Below are 22,715 nucleotides of genomic sequence, written 5' to 3' on the forward strand. Positions count from 1 at the left end.
AAAAAATTATTTTCTGCATTTCCTTGGTCGTTCTCTATATAATTCATGTCTCTTAGGTCCTAATCTTTATTTTAAGCAACACTTAGAAAATTTTCTGAAACTTTTACCAGATTTAACGTGATAAAATAAATTGTGTTCTCAAACTTCTAAGATTTTTTTTCCTCTGACATTTACTTTATTATTATTCCAATGGTTAAGCATTGTGGTATATATACTTTAGTTGTGGCATATTATTTTTTACTCTAGAAAATATAATAATTATCACTCTTATCTGGAAAAGTTAAAAAAATAAACAGATATCTACCCTGCATTGTAGTGTACCTCAAAAAACTATTTGTTTATTTGTTTGTTTATTTGATAGAGAGATAGAGAGCACAAGTAGGCAGTGGGGCAGGCAGAGGGAAAGGGAGAAGCAGGCTCCCTGCTGAGCAGAGAGCCCCATGCGGGGCTCGATCCCAGGACCCTGGGATCATGACCTGAACTGGAGGCAGCTGCTTAACTGACTGAGCCACCCAAGTCCTCCATCAAAAATCTGTTTTAAAGAAAAAATGCTCAAGCTAATACTTTTTAGAAAGTAGTTTTTCTCTGGTGTTCAAAAACTGTAGTTAATCTTTCATGCATGTCTGAATGGAAGGGAGACACGGTTTCAAAACCAGACCAACAGAAAAAAATAAACTAGAAGGTAGGTGAAATCTAAACAGATTTCCCAACATCCTCCAGGAGTAGGAAGTAATTGGGGGTTAATTTGCTCTCTTAGATCAGGCTGCTTGGCAAAAATCCAACATGGGGGTGGTAGGAAGGAAGTGGTATATTAGACCAGCAAAAGTTAGCAGTTGATAAGCAACGTCGTTAAATTACATTAAGAGAGAATGGTGTACAGTGACACACACGTGTTAAGGTTTCTCTGCATTACAGAGAACCGTTGAGGGATTAATAGAACCGTTGAGGGATTAATAGAACCGTTGAGGGATTAATAGTGTAAGTCCAGCACAGGGTCACAAGTTCTTCCTTTTGAGAAAATAAAATAGCTCTTATTTTAAAAAGAACATTTTTATGTTAACTGTCTCATTCCATTATCTAGCATTTCACAATGTCATAAGCCCAGTGCCCCCACTTTGCACTTAGACAGTTTTCCAACAGTGCTTCAATGTCAGGTGGAAGAGTCCAGCATCATCGTTGTAAATGGGCATTAAAGTTGAACTTTTCCAGATTGAGCCATTTTGGCCTGCTCAACCTTAATATGATACATTAATCAGGTCCATATGGTTCAAATAAATTTTGTGTTTGGTGGATCATCATCTCCTAAAATGTCTTTCCAGTTTAAATAGTTATTTATTTACTCTACCACATTTGGCAAAAACATTGCCTTTTTAAGTCTTAAAGCATTTCGCTCACATTAAACTCCTCTGTTTCTCTAGCTCTTTATTTAGTCCAAAATGTGATCATTATTCAGCAGATAAAATGTGGAAGATACTTTATTCAATTACTCTAAAATTATGTAAATGTTAAGAACACTATAAAAATTAGAATTACATTAGAAAATTAGAATTTACACTTAACACTTCCCTCAGCCACATGAACAACTTTTCAACATTTTAACCCCACATCCTACCATAAACTTTTGATACCCTGAGAAGAGAGCTGTCAAATTGACCTCACGACATCCGTAGCCAATATTTTTGCACATCCTTTGGAATTTGTAAATATTTAGCTTATCTTTTCTGAAGGAGGTTTCAAAGAGAATCATGAGAAAGATAGGCAGTGCTCTGCATAGAGAGTATCACCACTGGTCAGATACGACGGACTGTTCTTGGTTGGGTTGTGGACTTCGTAGGTAGCATACCTTTCAGCAAAGAGTCAACACATGAGATTATGCTGAGCGAAATAAGTTAAGCAGAGAGAGTCAACTATCATATGGTTTCACTTATTTGTGGAACATAAGGAATAACAGGGAGGACATGGGGAGATGGAGAGGAGAGGGGAGTTGAGGGAAATTGGAGGGGGAGATGAACCATGAGAGACTGTGGACTCTGAAAAACAATCTGAGGGGTTTTGCTGGCGAGGATGTGGAGAAAGGGGAACTCTCCTACACATGCTCCCTCCTACACTGTTGGTGGGAATGCAAGCTGGTGCAACCACTCTGGAAAACAGCATGGAGGTTCCTCAAAAAGTTGAAAATAGAACTACCATACGACCCAGCAATTGCACTACTAGGTATTTACCCTAAAGATACAAACGTAGTGATCCCAAGGTGCACGTGCACCTGAATGTTTATAGCAGCAATGTCACAATAGCCAAACTATGGAAAGAACTAGATGTCCATCAACAGATGAATGGATAAAGAAGATGTGGTATATATACACAATGGAATACTATGCAGCCATCAAAAGAAATGAAATCTTGCCATTTGCAACGACATGGCTGGAACTAGAGGGTATCATGCTTAGTGAAATAAGTCAATCAGAGAAAGACAACTATCATATGATCTCCCTGATATGAGGAAGTGGAGATGCAACATGGGGAGTTTGGGGGGTAAAAAAAGAATAAATGAAACAAGATGGGATCGGGAGGGAGACAAACTGTAAGAGACTCTTAATGTCACAAAACAAACTGAGGGTTGCCAGGGGGAGGGGGTTAGGGAGAGGGTGATGGGGTTATAGACATTGGGGAGGGTATGTGTTATGGTGAGTGCTGTGAAGTGTGTAAACCTGGCAATTCACAGACCTGTACCCCTGGGGCTAATAATACATTATATGTTTATTAAAAAATTAAAAAATTATTAAAAAAATAAAAAGAAAAACAATCTGAGGGGTTTGAAGGGATAGGGGGTGGGAGGTTGGGCCAACCTGGTGGTGGGTATTGTGGAGGGTACGTATTGCTTGGAGCGCTGGGTGTGGTGCATAAACAATGAATTCTAGTACACTGAAAAGTAATTTAAAAAATTAAAAATAAAAAAAAAGGAGTCAACACATGAATTGAGAGTGAGTATCACTGTCTCTGTTTTGTAGGACATGTATGATGAACTGATGATGACCATTGGCTCCCGGCGGAGTGGGCTGAACCAGAATCTTGCACTTAAGAGTCAGTATGAAAGAGCCCTGCAAGATCTGGCTGACCTACTGGAGACTGGACAGGAGAAGATGGCAGGTGACCAGAAAATCATCGTGTCCTCCAAAGAGGAAATTCAACAACTACTTGACAAACATAAGGTAAAGAGAATGAGAGAGAGAGAGAATGTAGCTGTGAAAGCATATTCTCGCTCACTGATATGTATCTACCTAGTAAAACCTATTATTAATCTTTCATGCGTTCCTCCTTGAATAAAACATTCTTTAAAATGGTCAACAAATGTATATTCAAACCTGTGGACACTAAATAGCACAGGAAAATTATGGAGGATACATTCCTATAATTTTGTGAGTTAAAAAAGAATACAGAGGCACTTGGGTGGCTCAGTTGGTTTAAGTGTCTGACTCTCGACCTTAGCTCTGTTCTTGATCTCAGGTCATGAGTTCAAACCCTGTGTTGGATTCCATGCTGGGTGCAGAGCTTAAACTTAATTAACAACAACAACAACAACAAAAAAGAATACCAACATTCCTAGTAATTTTAATTATCCCTTCCTCGTTAGTCAAAGCCAGGCTTTTTCCCTTCATTTACTGCAACCAGTGGGAAACTTGACTTTCTTCAAAGTGCCTAGCTTCCTTCTTAAGTCTCTTTTGATTTGTCCTTGTGTCTTTTATGGCCCATTTATTCGTCTAGCCCTAAGTATTCTGGAGAGAGTGCTTCCCTTGTCCTGGCCAAAGGCTCCTCACCATGCCCCAGGAAAGCGGAGCTACCTACCCAGCTGTGGGACTGGGCATCTGTCTCGTCTGTGCATCACTCAGCTCTTCCGGCCAATAAGCACATGCGCCTCTGGTTGCTGTGGGCCTCAAAGAGTTTATTCCTGGGACAACGAGTCCTTTCACTATGTGATCAAATGTGGTATGCCTGAGGCTGCCCTATCAGTACGTCCCATGGCCAAGCTCAAGTTAGACACTTCTGCTTAGTAAAGGAATGCCTGTTTAATGTGAACACAAATGACTCTTGCATTTTTGGAATGACTACAGAAGGAGTAGTTTTACCAGTCCAGAAACCCAAATTCTCAGACTGTAGGAATGTCATACGTGGACATTTTGAAAAGCCTACTGGGATGTAGATAGTTAACATTCTACCATTATGTAGCTCTGGTGGCTTATAAAGGTGAATTTTGGTGGGGAGGGGAGTGGGGTGTACTTCTTGCTATTTTTCCCAGAGATTTTTGTCCAAAACATTGTGATTTATTAAAGCCTTATCATTTGGCTTTGAAAACATTGCTTTAAAGTTCACAGCTGGTTTTCTTCAAATCTCTGACAACAGTAATAAAATATCATCCTGAGTTATTCCAGAGAGGAAGCTAGGATCAATGAGTATAAATAACAGAGATGTAGGCCCAATAGGTAAAGAACTCTAAAAGGAACACTGCCATTGAGCAGACAACCCTTCTGGCCATGGGAAGACCATCCAAGGCCATTAGGGGGAGATTGGGTTATAAAAGGAATATCAGTTTTTGGTGAATGTTGGGCTGAATGACCTCCGAGTTCTCGTCCAACTTTCAGATTCTCTGATATAATAATTGTCAGTTAAAAATGAAGATTCTGGCTTTTTTTGACCAGACTGTTTCTGACAGAGAGCTCTGCAGTGACCTTGAACATAGCATGTTCTATAGCCTGAGCAGTTCAGTGTCCTCACCCACCAAATGGGAAATAGAATTCCATACCTCGAAGAGGTGTTTTAAGGGTTCACTGAGTTGGTCAGTAAAGCATTGGTAGAGTTTCAGCATATAGTAAGCACTAAACACTGTTATCAGTTTACAGGTCTTCAACTTCACCCACAGTGGAGGGAACAGAAAATGGGATAACCCCTGTTTACCTCCTCTAGGGCCTTTTACACATAAAAAGTAACATTTTGAAACACGTTTGTAGGACTGCCCAAGTCCTATCATTCTGTTGTGTGTGGATATAATATAAGGGAAATTTAAAACTGTATAATACCGATAGGTACTTGTCGAGCTGTGCTTGGCAGTGAGTATTGGAGCACAGCAAATGCTCCAGGAATTTGGAAAGTAGAGCTCCAGCCTAGACACAGAGGAAGGAAAGTCAGGAATGGTTAGAGTGAGGACATCTTGGGAAGTACAGAGTAAAGACAGAGACCGAAGACAGGGGCCTGGGAGCTAATGTGTCCGGGGATAAGGAAGGCCCGTCTGTGTGGTGGGGGTAGTGAGAGTCTCCCAGATTGCACAGGGCTGAGGCCCCGAGAGGGCAGAGGAACTGTGTTAGCAGCCGGTCACACCTGAAGAGCTCTGTCTGGGGGACAGAGTGTCTGCAGCCCGGCATGTATAGGTGTCCTTGAGGGACGGGAGGCCGGTGAGGGGACTGAAGCCCCCTTCTCTGCTGGAAGCTGTGAGTGCCTGCGTGGAAAGGGGAGACAGCGGGGCTGGACAGATACTGCTCGGATTCTGAGTTTCACCAGCTTTCATGTCTAAAGCAGCTTTTGTTGTCAGGTGGGATACGTATGAGTTGCTGACCTCTCTGTCCCCGAAAACTTGCAGGAATACTTTCAGGGCCTGGAATCTCATATGATCTTGACTGAAACGCTCTTCAGAAAGATAATCAGCTTTGCAGTCCCACAGGAAACACGGTTCCACGCGGAACTGATGGCACAGGCGTCCGCTGTACTGAAGCAGGCTCACAAGAGGGGCGTGGAGTTGGAGTACATTCTGGAGGTGAGACAGTCCACGTACTTACTCCCTTCGCCCACAGCAGACTCAACTGCAGAACCTGCCATTCAGGCAAGACCTGTTGACCCACACCATGCACCTCATAGAACTTTGGAACTCCCTCAGACAGCATCGCGTTCTGCCCTGTCCCTCTTGTCTTTCCTGTTTCAATTTGGATAAAGGTTCTGCCTCACCTTGAGTCGGCTAGCTTCCCTCCGTACCGACTGCAGTTAGGGCACGAAGATACGTGGGGTTTCGACAGTCAGACTAAAAAACCGCCGACCTTGCGGTTGAAATGATTGAAAAAGCCTGCAAATGATTTTTTAAAAGATTTTCCAGTTTCGGCTAAAGTAAAAATCAGAATTTAGGAGTGGTGTGGGATTTCTCCTTAGTAGGATGTCTACACTGTATATTTCTGTTTCTCAAATGTCTGTGGTAGCTTTTTCTATTTGTGAATGTCATATATTCACTTTACTATATGAAGTAAGCACCCTCTTCCCTTTTGCTTAAATCATACACACATCATCACTATGGTAAAGAATGAAACCGTGCATATCAGAGGTCTACTGTGTTCCAGGTGCCCTGGGTACAATCATTCCATTTAATCTCTTGATGGACAAGAGAGTTATATTATCCCCATTTTTTTAATGTTATAAATGAGGGTCAGAGAGGTTTATTAACTTGCCCATGTTCACGCAGCAGATTGGTTACAGAAGGAAATCCTGTTCACAGTGTTTTGGGGAGGTCGCCATCTGATTCACATGCTTCAGAGCCATCTTTTGCTTCTCAGAGCAAACCCCCAATATAAACATCTCCCACATAACGTTAAAGAGAATCTGTTGAAAGCATATTTTGCACGCAAAAGAGGATCCTGTTCCTGAACAAGGATTCTTTAGCTCACAGACTGATACTATGTTTCTAGACATGGTCTCATTTGGATGACGACCACCAGGAGCTCAGCAGACAGCTAGAGGCGGTGGAAAGCAGCATCCCGAGTGTGGGGCTGGTGGAAGAGAGCGAGGACAGGCTCATCGACCGGATAACACTCTACCAGGTCAGCGTCTGATGGCATCTTGGTGTGTGAAAAGTAGCAATGTCTTCTTTTGAAACTTTCCCATGGTTTTAATGGAATCTAAGCAAACTTGCCATCAAATATTTCATTAAGTATTTTTACTTTTATTTCAAGCTGTTGACATTGTTGAAAGCAGATAGATTTTAAGTGTTTGCTTTATAATAGAACATAAAGATCTTTCTTCTTCTTCTTTTTTTTTTTTAAACAAGAGAGCTCTTTGAAAATTCAGCCGCCACCAAGCATTTTCTGTGGTGTTATGCTGGTGTCGTGGTATTCTTATAGCTTCATAGTTTTAAATGTACCTGAAGTTACTACAAAAAGAAGAAAGGAAAGGAGAGGAGGGGAGGGGAGGGGAGGAGAGGAGAGAGAGAAAAGAAAAGAAAAACAGAAAAGAAAGAAGAGTAATATCTATACTTAGATATGGAGGAGCCATCTCAAAGTTTCTAATCTTACTTGGGGGCAAATAGTTGACGTCTGACTAACACGACGTGGCAACGTTATGGGGCACAAGAGATACTGTAATTCTTAAAGAGAAAAATTGTATCATCCAAACTTTTAACCCAGTATTTTCAATCAATTTTAGCATTTGAAATCCAGCCTTAATGAATACCAGCCCAAATTATATCAGTTATTAGACAATGGGAAACGACTGCTCATATCCATTACCTGCTCAGATCTAGAAAGCCAGCTAAATCAACTTGGAGAACACTGGTTAAATAACACCAACAAAGTGTCTAAGGAGCTTCACAGATTGGAAACAGTGTTGAAACACTGGACCAGGTAACACGGTGACTATTATATATCACTGTAGATTAGTGCTGAAACATCTTTATAGGGCATTTAATATTTAATATAGGCATTTAAGATCAGTGGGCATGAGACTTGAAAAAGATAATCTCTTATCTGGGCACTTATTTCGTGTTTTGGAAAATAAAGGCGAAAACAAAACCCCCACTTGGATTCTGATGTAATTGTATAAATAAGGAGTTAGAAGTGGGCAGCGAAGCAAGTGCCTAATGCACTCTCGCTTGGACATTTGCCGATGGACTATACATGGGCGGTCAAAGTAAAACCTTAAAAGGAGAGGTGGAAGGAAAGTGTGTTTGAGAAAGTAAAGTTTCTGAAGGGCAGACTGATTTTACATAGGGAAACACTCTATTTCTACACCACCTTTATTTTTAAGAACTATAATATTTTCTAAATAGCCTCAATGTGAAGGAGTAAGTATGTGTATATAGTAGGTATATAAAGAGTGTGTATATGTATATACACATATATATAAGTGTGTGTGTGTATATATACACATATATATATATTTACATTCAGGTTAGAAATGGGAAAACTGAAACTTGCTTACAGTATAAATTTGAAGGGTAGTTGAGGGTGTGAACGCAAGACATTATTCTCCCAAACCTGTCATGTCTCTTGTTTTAAAATTGACATTGCTGTATAAGATGGGTTAGCAGAAGAGATATATTGGATGTTTACTTAGGAGGCTCATTAATATAATTACAGATATCAAAGTGAATCTGCAGAACTTACTCACTGGTTACAGTCTGCAAAAGACAGGCTAGAATTTTGGACTCAACAATCTGTGACAGTCCCCCAAGAATTGGAAATGGTCCGAGATCATCTAAATGCTTTCCTGGTAAGCCTAAGGTTCTAAATCATTTGATTAAATTTTCTATACTTAGTAAGCCAACCTGCAGAGAATTTGTCAATGTTAACGATGTGTGGTCAATCCTTGTGCAAAATAATAGGCTTCCGCATTGCCTCGTTAGAGCAGTTTTCAAGGAATGGCTATGTTGTTGGCTTTCGTTCAAGGCAATGGTGTGCTTCTTTTGTTTTTCTCTGGAGTGCTTACCGTAACTCCCCTTCTAGATGTAAAGAAAAATTGTTTATGTAGTCCTTAAATTAAAGGTCAGACCATTTACTCCCAGTTCGAACATTGCTACTTCTTTTAGGAGTTTTCCAAAGAAGTGGATGCCAAATCTTCCCTGAAATCATCTGTTCTGAGCACTGGAAATCAGCTTCTTCGATTAAAGAAAGTGGACACAGCTGCCCTACGTTCAGAGCTATCACACATTGATAGCCAGTGGACTGACCTGCTGACAAATATTCCCGCTGTACAGGAGAAGCTCCACCAGGTATAGAAATAATCATAAGTTTAGGGGCGCCTGGGTGGCTCAGTGGGTTAAGCCTCTGCCTTCGGCTCAGGTCATGATCTCAGGGTCCTGGGATCGAGTCCCGCATCAGGCTCTCTGCTAAGCAGGGAACCTGCTTCCCCCTCGCTCTGCCTGCCTCTCTGCCTACTTGTGATCTCTGTCTGTCAAATAAATAAAGAAATAATCATAAGTTTAAATCATAGTAGTTGACTTAAGCAGTATGAAATGGAAAGAGAGCTAACCTGCTTATACTTAGAAATTTAAATCAGCTTTGTCATGGACATCTTGCCTTTTCTCTCTTTCGTTGTTCTGCATACTAAAAGTGAACTGTTCTGTAAAGCCATATGTACAAATGTCATATCTTCCAAGGACTTCTTTATTGTCTGTGTGTGTGGGATGTAGAACAGAACCTTCATCTGGCCTTGTTTAAACTCTGTTTTCTCATGAGTAAGATGTGGGAGATTACACTTCCCTCATAAAGTGAGTAGTTCTGAGGATTCAATCACAATATGTATAAAAGACCTATAATCTCACCTACAATAGGACAGTTGACATTCAATAAGTATGCACTTTCTTTATCTGGAAATACACCTCCCTTCCCTGGACCCCAGACAGTGTATGTTTCTCTTTCTTTGATATTCATCCCTCTACCAGGTCTGATAGCTCTTTTTGATGTCTGTCTTACCCTCCTAATCAGTAGCTATGCATTTCTAGGGGGCAGGAAACATCTCGCATTCATCTCTGTATCTTCCCGCACCACATGGAAGTCCATAAATATTTTAAATGATGGCTTTTGTTTCTCCAAATCATTATAATAAATATCTATAAAAATGTATGATAGAACAAGTAAGAATCAGAATTCTAAGTATATTTTAGTTAAAGAGTAAGGAAATTGGCCATGCTCTTAGGAATAAATATTAGAGTGCCAAAAAATCTAGAAAATGATAGTTTGTAGTGTGGTATTTTTCTTTCTTCCTTTAACATTCCTGAGTCATAATACACAGAAATTTTTACAGGATAATTAATAAAATACATCTGTCGAATGTTTTGTAGTTAAGTTTTCTTTAACTCATAAAACTAGCTATAAAATAAGAGTAATATTTTCTTCTTACTGGTATTTTGATTAATTAGTTAATGTTTATACAATGTTTATAGTATTGGATGTCAAGTGAACATAAGATGACTATTATTGTTCCGTGTTTGCCTGATGTTTAATTTTAGGCTTCTAATGAGGTTAAGATCCAAAGATGCCATTAAGAATGGTTATCTCTGTTGGTACACTGGCAAGTATTAATGCAGGGTTTTTAGGTTGGCAGAATTCTGGTTTGAATTTTAACACTTGCGTCTTGTTTTGTCTCTTATTGGGCAGCTCCAAATGGATAAGCTGCCTTCCCGCCATGCCATTTCTGAAGTTATGACTTGGATTTCTCTCATGGAAAATGTTATTCAAAAGGATGAAGAGAGTATAAAAAATTCAATAGGTTACAAGGCAATTCATGAATACCTTCAGAAATATAAGGTAATTGGACATTTTTTTCTTTTAATCTTTTCATATTTTAGGACTGTTTTATTAAAAGAATTCAAAAGCTCAAATTATAGACATCAGATTTTGGAGTGTGTGTTTCATATAAAGTGACCAGATAGGGGAACAAGGGTAAGAAAACTGCCTCCCTAGTTGTAGACATGGAAAAGTTGTCCAGTATTAGAAATAGTTTTGAATATGATTTTGTGTCATTGAAAAAATGATAAAACAAACCATGAGAGATTCTTAACTCTGGGAAACAAACTGAGGATTGCTGAAGGGGAGGTGGGTGAGGGTGTGGGGTAACTGGGTGATGGGCATTAAGGACAACCTATGATGTGATGAGCCCTCGGTGTTATAAGCAAATGCTGAATAACCGAATTCTACATCTGAAACAAAAAAGATAATTCTAAAGAAGAAAATGGTATAATTTATAAATATGTTATAGTGAGATTATGCAATTTATCCAATTCTACATCCCGTACCTAAAATATATCCATGTATTCATATTCAACATATTAATAAATTCAAAATTTAAAAAATTCTTATAAATTCAAATTCAGTATAATTATAAATTCAAAATTTATAAATTCAGGTTGGTCATACGTGATATATAATGAATTTCTGATAATAATGCATTATGTAAATGTATACAGATTTTGCCATTTGGACTAAATCATGGAAATGATAGTATTAATCTTAAGGTTACTTGAGGCTTCCCAATTCCTGATGAAATATAAGATATTTACATGCATAACCTTGTTTTCTTATTTTTCTCCCTTCCCTTTCCAGGGTTTTAAGATAGATATTAACTGTAAACAGTTGACAGTTGATTTTGTGAATCAGTCCGTGCTACAAATCAGTAGTCAGGATGTGGAAAGTAAACGCAGTGATAAGACTGATTTTGCTGAGCAACTGGGAGCCATGAACAAAAGTTGGCAAATCCTGCAGGGTCTCGTAACCGAGAAGGTAAGCCTCTCCTGTCCATAATTACACGGAAATGCCAAGAACAGGCACACTGTAAAGAAAATTCATTTCACAAGTAGCTTAGCTACACATGGCATGCAAACATTTCTGCAGGGTTCCATTGCTCTAAACACTCTTTACTCTTGATAATTATTTTCTCTTATATATCCTCTACTCTTCACCTACAACACGTTGTTTTACTTTTTCTAAAGATGCCTCTTAACTTTGCCTTGCCTTTAAGTTGACTTCTTTACTTTCTTACCAACACTAGCCACTGATTCACACTTGGTAAGATTTATTTCTTCATCATATATACAATAAACTGTATTTGAAGAATTCTTAATTTAAAGCTAATGGTGTCTTGAGTTTAAAATGAATTGCTCATTTCATTGTTATGGTTTTTTTTTTTTCAGATCCAGATGTTGGAAGGCTTATTAGAATCTTGGTCAGTATATGAAAATGATGTACAAAGTCTGAAAACTTGGTATGAAACCCAGGAAAACAGACTAAAGCAACAGCATCGCATTGGAGATCAGGCTTCAGTTCAGAACGCAATGAAAGACTGTCAGGTAACTTGTCCAGGTGGCTGACAGGCGTACGTCACGGTTTCATGGTATAGGCCAAAGGAAGTCTTAGACCCTGGCAGTTGAGATTAAATACTGAAAAAAGTTTTGCTCAGTAATGAATTTCTCAGATTATGTGAGTTTATAGGGTTGTTGTTTTTTTTAACCATTATGTACTTTCACCTATTTAAAATAATTTGAAATTATGAGAATTTCGAGACATACTCCTAAGTAGAGAGAATGCTTGTAACCCTTCTATACTGATCATCAGATTTAATAGTTAATATTTCGATGTCTTTGCCTGAATTATTTCTTTTCTTAAATATTTTCCAGTGAACCCCAGATGTCACGTTATTTTCTTCCTGCCTACCACAATACACATCTCTAAGAAACTAACATTTTCTTATATATCCATAACATCATTATCACCACAAAAGCTTTAACAATAATCCTTTAATATCATTCAATGCTCAATTCATAATACTGTTTCCTCAGTTTTCTTTAAAATGTCTTTTTTTTCCAGTTAATCTATCACATAAGGGTACAAAAATGTCCACATGCCACATTTGTTATCAGATCTGTAAAGCCTCGTTAGTATTTTTTTTTAAATACAACTAACTTGTTGCAGGACCTGTAGACTGGCCTCTGTTCAGGATTAGCCTGTGGACTTCCTTTAAGATGTCATTGACATTGGTTTTCTCTCGTCTGTATCTCCTGTAAAGGGAAGTTAACAGTAAAGACTTGAAGGAATTCTGTTATCAGCTCTAAGAAGCCGAGTGCTTCACAGGGGACCGTGGTGCCTTCTCCCGTGTCCCACAGGAAGCATTCAACAGCTTCTGCTTGTTCTGTTGTTAGTGATAAGTTAAAATAATACAATAATTTTTAATGTACAGATTAGCTGTGATGGTTCTCTGTAGTGTTTCCAGAGACCAGTTGAAGACTCAGCTGTGAAGCAGTTTTACAGAAACACTCCTTTCCCCAAATCTTGAAAGACCTTTCATAATGATTTTTCTTCCAACTAGCATTTTTTTCTGAGGACACATGTAAAGAGATATATTTAAGCTCTCGGTGAAAGCTTTTCCATTCAGAATAGGAAAAGCAGATGCCCTTGTGCTGGGCTGACAATCTCATGAATTGTCATTTCCAGAGTGTATAAAAGTGACAAAGAAAACCATCATATAGAGAAATACCTAGAAATTTTTAAAAGTTGCTTCACATCAGAAGATGGGTGTGTAGAACACTGAAGACCGAAACTATGTATCAACAATTCTCACTGCATTTCCTGTTTTCCAGGGACCAGTAGTGTTTCTAATTTTGGCCACCAATTCTATATATCAAAATGTACCCCAAAAATCCGGAATTTCACAATTTTACTTTGAGGGAGAAGTCAGACCTCTTAAATTCCTAAATTAAAATGTTTCCATTCAAGTTAAAAGATCATTTAAGTGTGAACGTCAGTAAGATTAGTTATGTCCTTGTGGTAAACTTTACTGGTAAAACTGAAATAATACATCCACTTTTCCTTTTTTTTCTTCTTTCTCTCCTACTTTTTCTCACTATTTTTCTCTTCTCTTTCATGTACTTTTTTCCTGCCATTTTTCCATTTTGTTTCTTTTCATGGCTATGTCTTCTATTTAAGAGAGGCATTACTACCAGAAAATATAGTGGATTCTTTCCATAGTTTAGCTATTGTAGACATTGCTGCTATAAACATTCGGGTGCACGTGCCCCTTCAGATCACTACGTTTGTATCTTTAGGGTAAATACCCAGTAGTGCAATTGCTGGGTCATAGGGTAGTTCTATTTTCAACATTTTGAGGAACCTCCATGCTGTTTTCCAGACTGGTTGCACCAGCTTGCATTCCCACCAACAGTGTAGGAGGGTTCCCCTTTCTCCACATCCTCGCCAGCATCTGTCATTTCCTGACTTGTTAATTTTAGCCATTCTGACTGGTGTGAGGGGATATCTCATTGTGGTTTTAATTTGTATTTCCCTGATGCCAAGTGATGTGGAGCACTTTTTCATGTGTCTGTTGGCCATCTGGATGTCTTCTTTGCAGAAATGTCTGTTCATGTCCTCTGCCCATTTCTTGATTGGATTATTTGTTCTTTGGGTGTTGAGTTTGCTAAGTTCCTTATAGATTTTGGACACTAGCCCTTTATCTGATATGTCGTTTGCAAATATCTTCTCCCATTCTGTCAGTTGTCTTTTGGTTTTGTTAACTGTTTCCTTTGCTGTGCAAAAGCATTTGATCTTGATGAAGTCCCAATAGTTCATTTTTGCCCTTGCTTCCCTTGCCTTTGCTGATGTTCCTAGGAAGATGTTGCTGCGCTTAGTGAAATAAGTCAATCAGAGAAAGACAACTATCATATGATCTCCCTGATATGAGGACGTGGAGATGCAACAGGGGGGGTTAGGGAGATAGGAGAAGAATAAATGAAACAAAATGGGATTGGGAGGGAGACAAAGCATAAGTGACTCTTAATTTCACAAAACAAACAGAGGGTGGCTGGGGGAAGGGGGGGTTATGAGAGGGGAAGGGGGGTTATGGACATTGGGGAGTGTATGTGCTATGGTGAGTGCTGTGAAGTGTGTAAACCTGGCGATTCACAGACCTGTACCCCTGGAGATAAAAAAATACATTATATGTTTATAAAAAAATAAGAAATAAATAAAAAATTAAAAGAAAATATAGTGGAAGCCTGGCCAAGTTGCACTCTTTTCCAGACCCAAATTTTAGTCTCATAGAAGGTCACACCAGGCAGTATCAGGAGGAAAAGCTTAAAATGTGGTTTAAAGACCTTCACACACAATGCCAATTAATGATTTCAAATGTAGTCATTTTTTTTTTTAAAACAAAGAACGGAATGAAAGCAACCCACACAGTTATTTTGGGCATCACATAAAAATCACAACAGCTTAATGGCAGGTTCTATTTGGCAGTACCACAAACCTTGATAAAAATTTATTGTCATTTTTGAGAAATTGTTCCTCTGGACCGAAGTGTGAAATTCAAGCCAACAGACTTAAATTGGTGACTGGATTTAAGCTTTATTTTATTTAAAACATCTTGAATATATTCCCACTCTTTCAGAGGTGATTTATTAATTTAAACCAACATAAAAAATAATATTTGTGAATTAACTTAGGTTAAGAATGATTTATTGTAGCAAAAAAATGTTAGGTTTGGCTTTTTTCTTCATTGATCAGAAACAAAATCGTCTTTTAATTATTATTGAAAGGAAAGGAAAACACATTTTCGTTTTGTACAAAATATATATTTCAGTCTTGTTTCCTTCCTGGGATTTGCTTTGATGCCAACATAAGCAGCCAGGCCATTTTAGAGCTGTGTTTTTAAGCAACGGATAATTCATTTAATATTGTTCCTTAAAAAAGTTAACATCTATGGATAAATAGGATAAATTTAATTCCAATGGCTGGATTTTAGAATCATATTAAAGACATGTCGGAAGGATTGTTTATGGTTACCCTTTCAAAGAAGTAGAAAGAGAAATCCTTAAATAGTAAAATTAATGATGTTTTCCATACTGTATAAAGGACCTATAACTCTAGTAACCACTATATTCCATTCTCTGGTTAATTATCAAAGCTGTCAAAATATTGACAGAATTATGAAGTGGAAATGAAAGCACAGTATTAAAAACACAAATGATTTCCTCAGGCTACTAATTGCATGAATTTCTAATTAATACATCAAGAAAAAAATAGCCTCCTGATAATTAAGGAGAGAAAAATAAATAAATCAGTACTGACTCATAGCTGATTACCAAATAACCGAACAGACAAATACTATCCTACATTTGCCAAGTTTTTAACAGCTTAAAAGATGTTTTTTCATGTATATTATTTTGGGATTTTCTTCACTTTACCCTCCAAGGCCTACATATCTACATCTCGAGTTCTGGAGATGCACTTCTGAATACAAGAATGCACCCATGCCTTAATATATGGCTTCTCACACCGCCCAAACTTGGGATTTACATCCTTTCCATAAGTTCCCTCTGGGGACTCGCCTCCAACACTGTGCTGGGAGTCAGTAGGCTCAGGAGGCTTGGGGTCTGATCCCATCTCCTGGCTTCCCCAGCCCTGTAACCCAAGACAGGTTGTGTGACTTGATCTCCCACTTATTCATCCATAAAATGTTAATAGCAGGCTCAGCCTGCTGTACTGAGCGTTCCAAAGTTTCCAATGGCATTAAAATATAACTGGGATTATAATGTATGTTTAAGGACAATCTCTAGAACGTTGCCTCATTGTATTTTCTTTCCTGAAGATTTTATACTGTTATAAATGCACATCCTAAAGAAAGTAAGAGTTTGACTCATTAAAAAAAAAAAAAAAAAGCCCATAATCTTTCAGAATCACATAGAATCAGGGAGAAAGAAACCTAAAAGAGTTTCTGATTTTCTGTCTGAAGAAACAGACCCAGTGGCAGTTTCTCACTTCAAAGTGGCACAGCTTAATAGTAGCAGAAATGTAACTGAACTCCGATACCAAGAATACCATCCTATTGCATTTTACCCTTTGGCCTAGGACTATGTAACTTTTCCAACATGAATTTAAGAATGTATATCATGTTACCATTTCCCACATATATTTCTTTTCTTCGAACTTTTTGAAAAAAATTACATGTTATCATGTCTCTATCTATTAAGTAATCAAATTTTACTTAAACTTGGGGGGATATCAGGCTGTAGTGCACCGCAGAGTTCCATAATAGAACAACTTAAAGTGACTGTTTTAATCTTTCAGGATCTAGAAGATTTGATTAAAGCAAAAGAAAAAGAGGTGGAGAAAATTGAGCAGAACGGACTCGCTTTGATTCAGAACAAGAAAGAAGAAGTCTCTTGTGTTGTCATGAGCACGCTGCGGGAGCTCAGCCAAACATGGGCAAATTTAGACCACATGGTAATATTGCTTGAGGAGACCTGACTCCAAACATGTCATGGCGTGTTAGTTTTCCTAAAATAACTGAGTAAATAGTTACAGAACCTCTACATTGTCTTTTTGTATAAGTCTACTTCATTAACTAAGATTTTTATTTATGTGTGTGAGAGAAAGGGAGAGTACTCATGCATGCATGAGGGGAGAAGCAGAGGGGAAGCAGATTCCACACTGAGTGTGAAACCCAACATGGGTTTCATCCCAACGTGGGTTTCATCCCGTCTTACAGCCTGGAAGATCTGACCTGAGCCAAAACCAAGTCAGATGCTTACCGACTGAGCCACCCATGCACCCCTATTAACCTCTTTTTTAAAATAAAATCTAGCTTTGGGTATTTCCTATAATAAACCATTATTATGATGTACATTATTATGAATTATTATGAACATTACTCTTTTAATAACCCCAGGATTACATTTAGAAGATTAAGGGTGATATTTGGGAAATCCAAAGTAGATGTCTTTCCAAATGACACAGACCAAACTAAGAGCCTGAATTTTCTTTTGCAGATAAGTCTCAGGAAAGAATGTTCTTAGATGTTTTGTCTTAAGATATAAATTTGAGTGTGTGTGTGTGTGTGTGTGTGTGTGTGTGTGTGTGTGTGTGCATATATGAGATAAAAAGAGATAGAGGAGAATGAGGGAGGAGATAGCTAGCTAGCTCGATAGACAGATTTTTATTTCATTTTCTGGGATCAGACTGCCTAGATCTCTCTTAGTCCAATAGTATGATCTCAGATGATTTTCATAACCTCATTGTGCCTCTGGTTTTTTATCTATAGGATGGGGATTATAATTAAACCATCTCATAAGGTTGTTACAAGGATTAAATGAGTGCATTTAAAATAATAATGCATTTAAAATAATAATTTATTTCCAGATTAAATGTATTGATCTTTTATCATTTTTATATTTCATAGATATACAGCATATATATTACATATATTTACATACAAAGATTGTAAGTTACCTTTTAAAGCATTTTAATTTAGACTGAGTAGTCAAATTTCACAAAAAGACATACATTTCATTGTTGCGTCTCTCTTTTCAAGTCTTTTTTTTCCCCTCATTTCTTTATAATGCCTGAAACCCTGATGAAGTTCTTAAATATTAATGTTTCCATAAGTGAAATATGCATTCTATCATTTTAAATATTTAAAATTTTGAATATGCAATTCTAAGAAACACCTATCTCTTTCAAAAGGTTGGACAATTAAAGATACTGCTGAAGTCCGTGTTTGACCAATGGAATAATCACAAGGTGGCTTTTGATGAGATCAACAGCTACCTCATGGAGGCTAGATACTCTCTTTCCCGCTTCCGTCTGCTGACTGGTTCTTTAGAAGCTGTACAAGTTCAGGTAGACAATCTTCAGGTAAGGAATGAATGTAACCCATTTTGATGTTCTTTTGAATCTGAGAAAATAAAAAAAAAAAAAGCAAATGTGAACAGCACCCTGGAATGTGGCTATATATTGTTGGCATTTAATTATTTTTAAATATTTAAAATTAATCCTACCTACTTTGTTTATAACTTTTCCCATGGACACCAAATTTCTGGATTGCTATATAACTATATGGTTTTTAGTTGCTGTACAACTAAATGATTTTTAAAATTCTGTGATACAAATATCCCCATGAATACATTTTATAACATGATTTTACACCCAGCCAACCTCCTTGATCTATTGCTGCTGCCTTTATGTCTTCCCTTTCTTTCTTTATCCTGCTTCTCCAAACATATTCTAAGGGACTAAAAAGAAAGCAAAGAGAAAGATAGCCAAAATGGTAAATGTGTAAACCGTTAACTTGTTCTCTTTTCATTCAGTATAGTATCAGAAGCCTGTCCGATGTGTGCACAAAAGCCTCTTTTTCTAACACTTCCTGCTTAGTTTCCTGTGTGCCCGTCATCACTGTGCTCATAAGGGATTGAGGCTGCTGTTTCACTGTACAGAGCACTGTCCCCTACCTCAGGCCCCTGCCTTCGAATCAGCTGCTGCCCTCACTGCCCTGCACAGCACTCTCTGATTGGGCACTCTCTCTCACCTGTGGCCGCTCTTTCTCCCTGGCTAACTCATGCAGACTGGGATACGAGATGGGCAGGATAGGCCCTCTAGGGATGGGACGCCAGCAAGAGCCCAGCATGTACCCTCCCGACGCCTGTCCACTTCCCTGGCTTGGCTATGAAAGTTGCCATGTTGCTGACCTCATACACAGATGCTCTGATCAGGGAATGCCTTTTCTTGCAGGTGGGGTAGGAGGGAGGAGAGATAAAATGTGTATATCCACAATTTCTTTAAACCTTAGATAGTTGTTGTAGATACTGAGAATCCTTAAAACTTGCTTTGAGAATAGTCTGAAAACAGATTTTATGATTTTCAGGCGATTAGAAGTACTTTTTAATTTAGCCTGTTCCGTATTTAACACCAGCACATGCTGTCTTAAGATATGAAAGGGTTTTGATTTGATGGCAATCAGATACTGGTCTTAAATAGAACTGGGTTTTTGTGGCCTCCGTCCCCTATGGGGTTTTATTAAGAACTGAGTCTATCCCTCCAGCAGTATTTGCAGGGAAGAGTCTTTCTTCAAGATCCTTCGCTAGTCCTTGGTAGAAGACTGTATCAAGTCTGTAGCCTGTCTCATAAATATTCTTTGCAAGGAAGAACACCCAGAGATAGAATTTACAAGTGGTACTCAGAAAAGTCAGGACTTCTTAAGGTCTGATTATCTGGAGTTTCCTGTAGAAGAACTCTAAATATGTAATAAAATGGGGACCAGGGTTTTGACTTTGAATAGCAGAGAGAACCAGTGTGACAGACTGCGTCCATATCATGGCCCTAGCTTCCTACTAGGTGACGGACAAGGGCACTCGTGAGCTTTCCCAGCAGAATTCCAGATGCCACGGTAAGAACGTTTAGCTGTTAGGAATCTCTTTTCACACCTATAAGAACCAAATTCTAAAAGAAGAAATGATGATCGAAAGAAAATTTGTAAAGCATCGGAACAAAATCATGGTTTATGTATTTATATGTACATATTTCTAGAAACAGCTATAAATTACTTTTAAATGATTATTAGAATTTACATCCTGTCATGTCATCTGTGGCACTTTTCTTTTTTTAATTTTGGGGCAGAATCTTCAAGATGATCTGGAAAAACGGGAGAAGAACTTACAGCGGTTTGGCTCCGTCACCAACCAACTGTTAAAAGAGTGTCACCCACCTGTGACAGAAACTCTTACCCACACATTAAAAGATGCCAATATGAGGTATGGAACATGCTAATTTTGCACTGTTATGCATTATTTCTATCACAGCCTTATGACAAATAACAATAGATTTAAAACTTGCTGGCAGGCATTTTGAACTTGAGCTTTATACATTCTATTCTACTCATGTTTCAATTTTCACAAATGAATGGAAGGTAACTAAACGTAGTGAAAAGACATAGATGAAAACTGCTGTTTACCCAAAGATGACCTCATTTCTGTTATCTGCCCTTGAACTGTGAGTGGGCATTGTGTCAAATAGAAATGAGACATCTCTGAATTATTCCCATATTCACACGAAGCAGGATCGTGAAAAAGAAAAGAGCAAATAACAGCATTTGGTAAGAGGTGCTAATCTGCCCATGAGTGTTGGCTATTGTTTCCAGATGGAATAACTTGCTGGAAGAGATCGCTGAGCAGCTGCACGCCAGCAAAGCCCTACTTCAGCTTTGGCAGAGGTACAAGGACTACTCCAAGCAGTGTGCTTCTGCGGTGCAGCAGCAGGATGATCGAACCAACGAGCTCCTGAAGGCGGCCACCAACAAGGACATTGCTGATGACGAGGTTGCGATGTGGATTGAAGATTGCAATGTATGTTTGGGGACACTGGTGTTTTCCCCTCATGCCATTCTCAGCCATCTCAAGTTTAGCAAGGCCAGGGCTGATGTGTGCAAGCTTCTGGTATGCCTCAGTATGTGGGACAGCTATCCAAAAATGGTTTTAAGTACCAAAGAGCCTGCTGGGGTTTCAGAACACAGTTGCACATGTATCTGATTTAAGAGGCCCTTCCCCTGTTTCATTTTCACAAATGAGCTGTTTTCCCATTTTTCCTAATGGCATACCATCCTTATGAAGATTTAGGTTTGTTGTTTTTACACATTTGCCAGTTAAGAAATAAGAGAGTACGGAGAATAATGTTTTATCTTTTAAAAATCCACCGTGAAAGGAATTACCTAGTTAGGTCCATTATTTCTTATGTAAGCATTGACATAATTATTTCTTCTAAGAATTTAATGGTGGAAAGAAGTCTTTCTCTCCTGATTTACTGGTATACCTCTTTTTAATAGCTTTTTAGTATTTCTTTTTTTTCACTGAAGTTGCCAATAATCTACTTTAGGTTTTCAGAAACAGTCTCTTGTTTCACCCATTACATGGTTCTTGCTGCCTGTCCTTATTTGTCTTTATTTTAATGAACTTGTTCCAAAGATCTTCTTGTAAACTTTCCCAAATCAGTTTATTAGAATTAAGCAAGTTATAAAAAGCACATAAATTTCAACCTATTTGGGGCGCCTGGATGACTTAGTAGGTTAAGCCTCTGCCTTCGGCTCAGGTCATGATCTCAGGGTCCTGGGATCCAGCCCTGTATCGGGCTCTCTGCTCAGCAGGGAGCCTGCTCCCCCCACCCCCACCCCTGCCTACCTCTCTGCCTACTTGTGATCTCTCTTGCTATGTCAAATAAATAAATAAAATCTTTAAAAAAAATTTTGACCTATTCTAATACCTTCACACAAATACTAAATAATCACTTCAAAGCTAACGTTTAATACTAAAGCTAACATAAGGCTTTTTTCTCCTCCTTCCACATAGCGTATCCTTACAACGTTGGTCATTTTTAATTTTCAGTCCTCCTGAGTTGATACATACACACCTATTTTAGGGGAGTAGTACTCCAAATTACTTCTCTGAATTGTTCTAAGATCTGCGTCAAGGTCAAAGCTTCCTTCTGTTTGTTTTTCTCCCTCTCATAGGCGTCGCTGTCTAGATAGAGCAGGCTCGACTCTTTCCACCATGTCTGGTGGAGCACCAGCAACAGGTAGAGGAACCAGTCATTCGTCATCGCTTTGTGGTAGATGGAATCCAGAAACAGAATTTCCACTGCCTTAAATCTTGAGCATTTGAGAGTGTCCCACCACAAGTGGAGGCAAGAGAAGCCATGGAAAAGGGTGGAGAAGCAGTCTGCTTCTGTCCCTGCTCACCAGGGCCAGGGCCACTGCTGGGGTTTCAGGCTCCCCTGGGGCAGGAGGATCTGTTGTAACCATTATAATGCGACCATGCGTCTGAAGGTGCCGTTGGCAAATGCATCCACTATGTGCGCAGAATTAGACAGGGAAAGCGAAAATGTAGCACTGTGTTTTTGATTTTGATTTGATAGCAACTACATGAAAAGAGAGGAAAGCCATGCCCAAATGCTTCTGGTTATTGGCTCTTCTTGTGGATGTGTTGTCTTATGTACGTTTCCCTGCACCTCCCCCCGGTGTCCTAGTGTCCTACAATGAACCTATGTGGCTTTTACTATAGAACAGTCCGTGTATGTCTAAAAATGTTAACACACATCCATTTTGAAAAATCAGATTTAATCCCTCATTCTTTTTCTGCAGGTGAAGTGTATTTAGTGTAA

The 22,715-nt window shown here is 38.6% G+C and overlaps 1 protein-coding gene across 13 annotated transcripts in view; it reads left to right on the forward strand.

Annotated features, from left to right (window-relative positions):
* SYNE1 (spectrin repeat containing nuclear envelope protein 1) overlaps positions 1-22,715 on the forward strand; it is a 469,526-nt gene that overhangs the window by 357,202 nt on the left and 89,609 nt on the right. For all 13 annotated transcript variants that reach the window (XM_046005238.1, XM_046005239.1, XM_046005240.1 and 10 more), the window contains 13 exons: positions 3,009-3,209; positions 5,630-5,803; positions 6,720-6,851; positions 7,453-7,649; positions 8,385-8,517; positions 8,834-9,016; positions 10,404-10,553; positions 11,349-11,525; positions 11,936-12,091; positions 16,860-17,015; positions 18,255-18,425; positions 20,184-20,317; positions 20,704-20,908. In XM_046005238.1, coding sequence (XP_045861194.1) covers positions 3,009-3,209; positions 5,630-5,803; positions 6,720-6,851; positions 7,453-7,649; positions 8,385-8,517; positions 8,834-9,016; positions 10,404-10,553; positions 11,349-11,525; positions 11,936-12,091; positions 16,860-17,015; positions 18,255-18,425; positions 20,184-20,317; positions 20,704-20,908 — 2,169 coding nt within the window. The remainder of the gene's footprint in view (positions 1-3,008; positions 3,210-5,629; positions 5,804-6,719; positions 6,852-7,452; positions 7,650-8,384; positions 8,518-8,833; positions 9,017-10,403; positions 10,554-11,348; positions 11,526-11,935; positions 12,092-16,859; positions 17,016-18,254; positions 18,426-20,183; positions 20,318-20,703; positions 20,909-22,715) is intronic.

Source organism: Meles meles, chromosome 5, assembly GCF_922984935.1.
Source record: "Meles meles chromosome 5, mMelMel3.1 paternal haplotype, whole genome shotgun sequence".
Lineage (NCBI taxonomy): Eukaryota > Metazoa > Chordata > Mammalia > Carnivora > Mustelidae > Meles > Meles meles.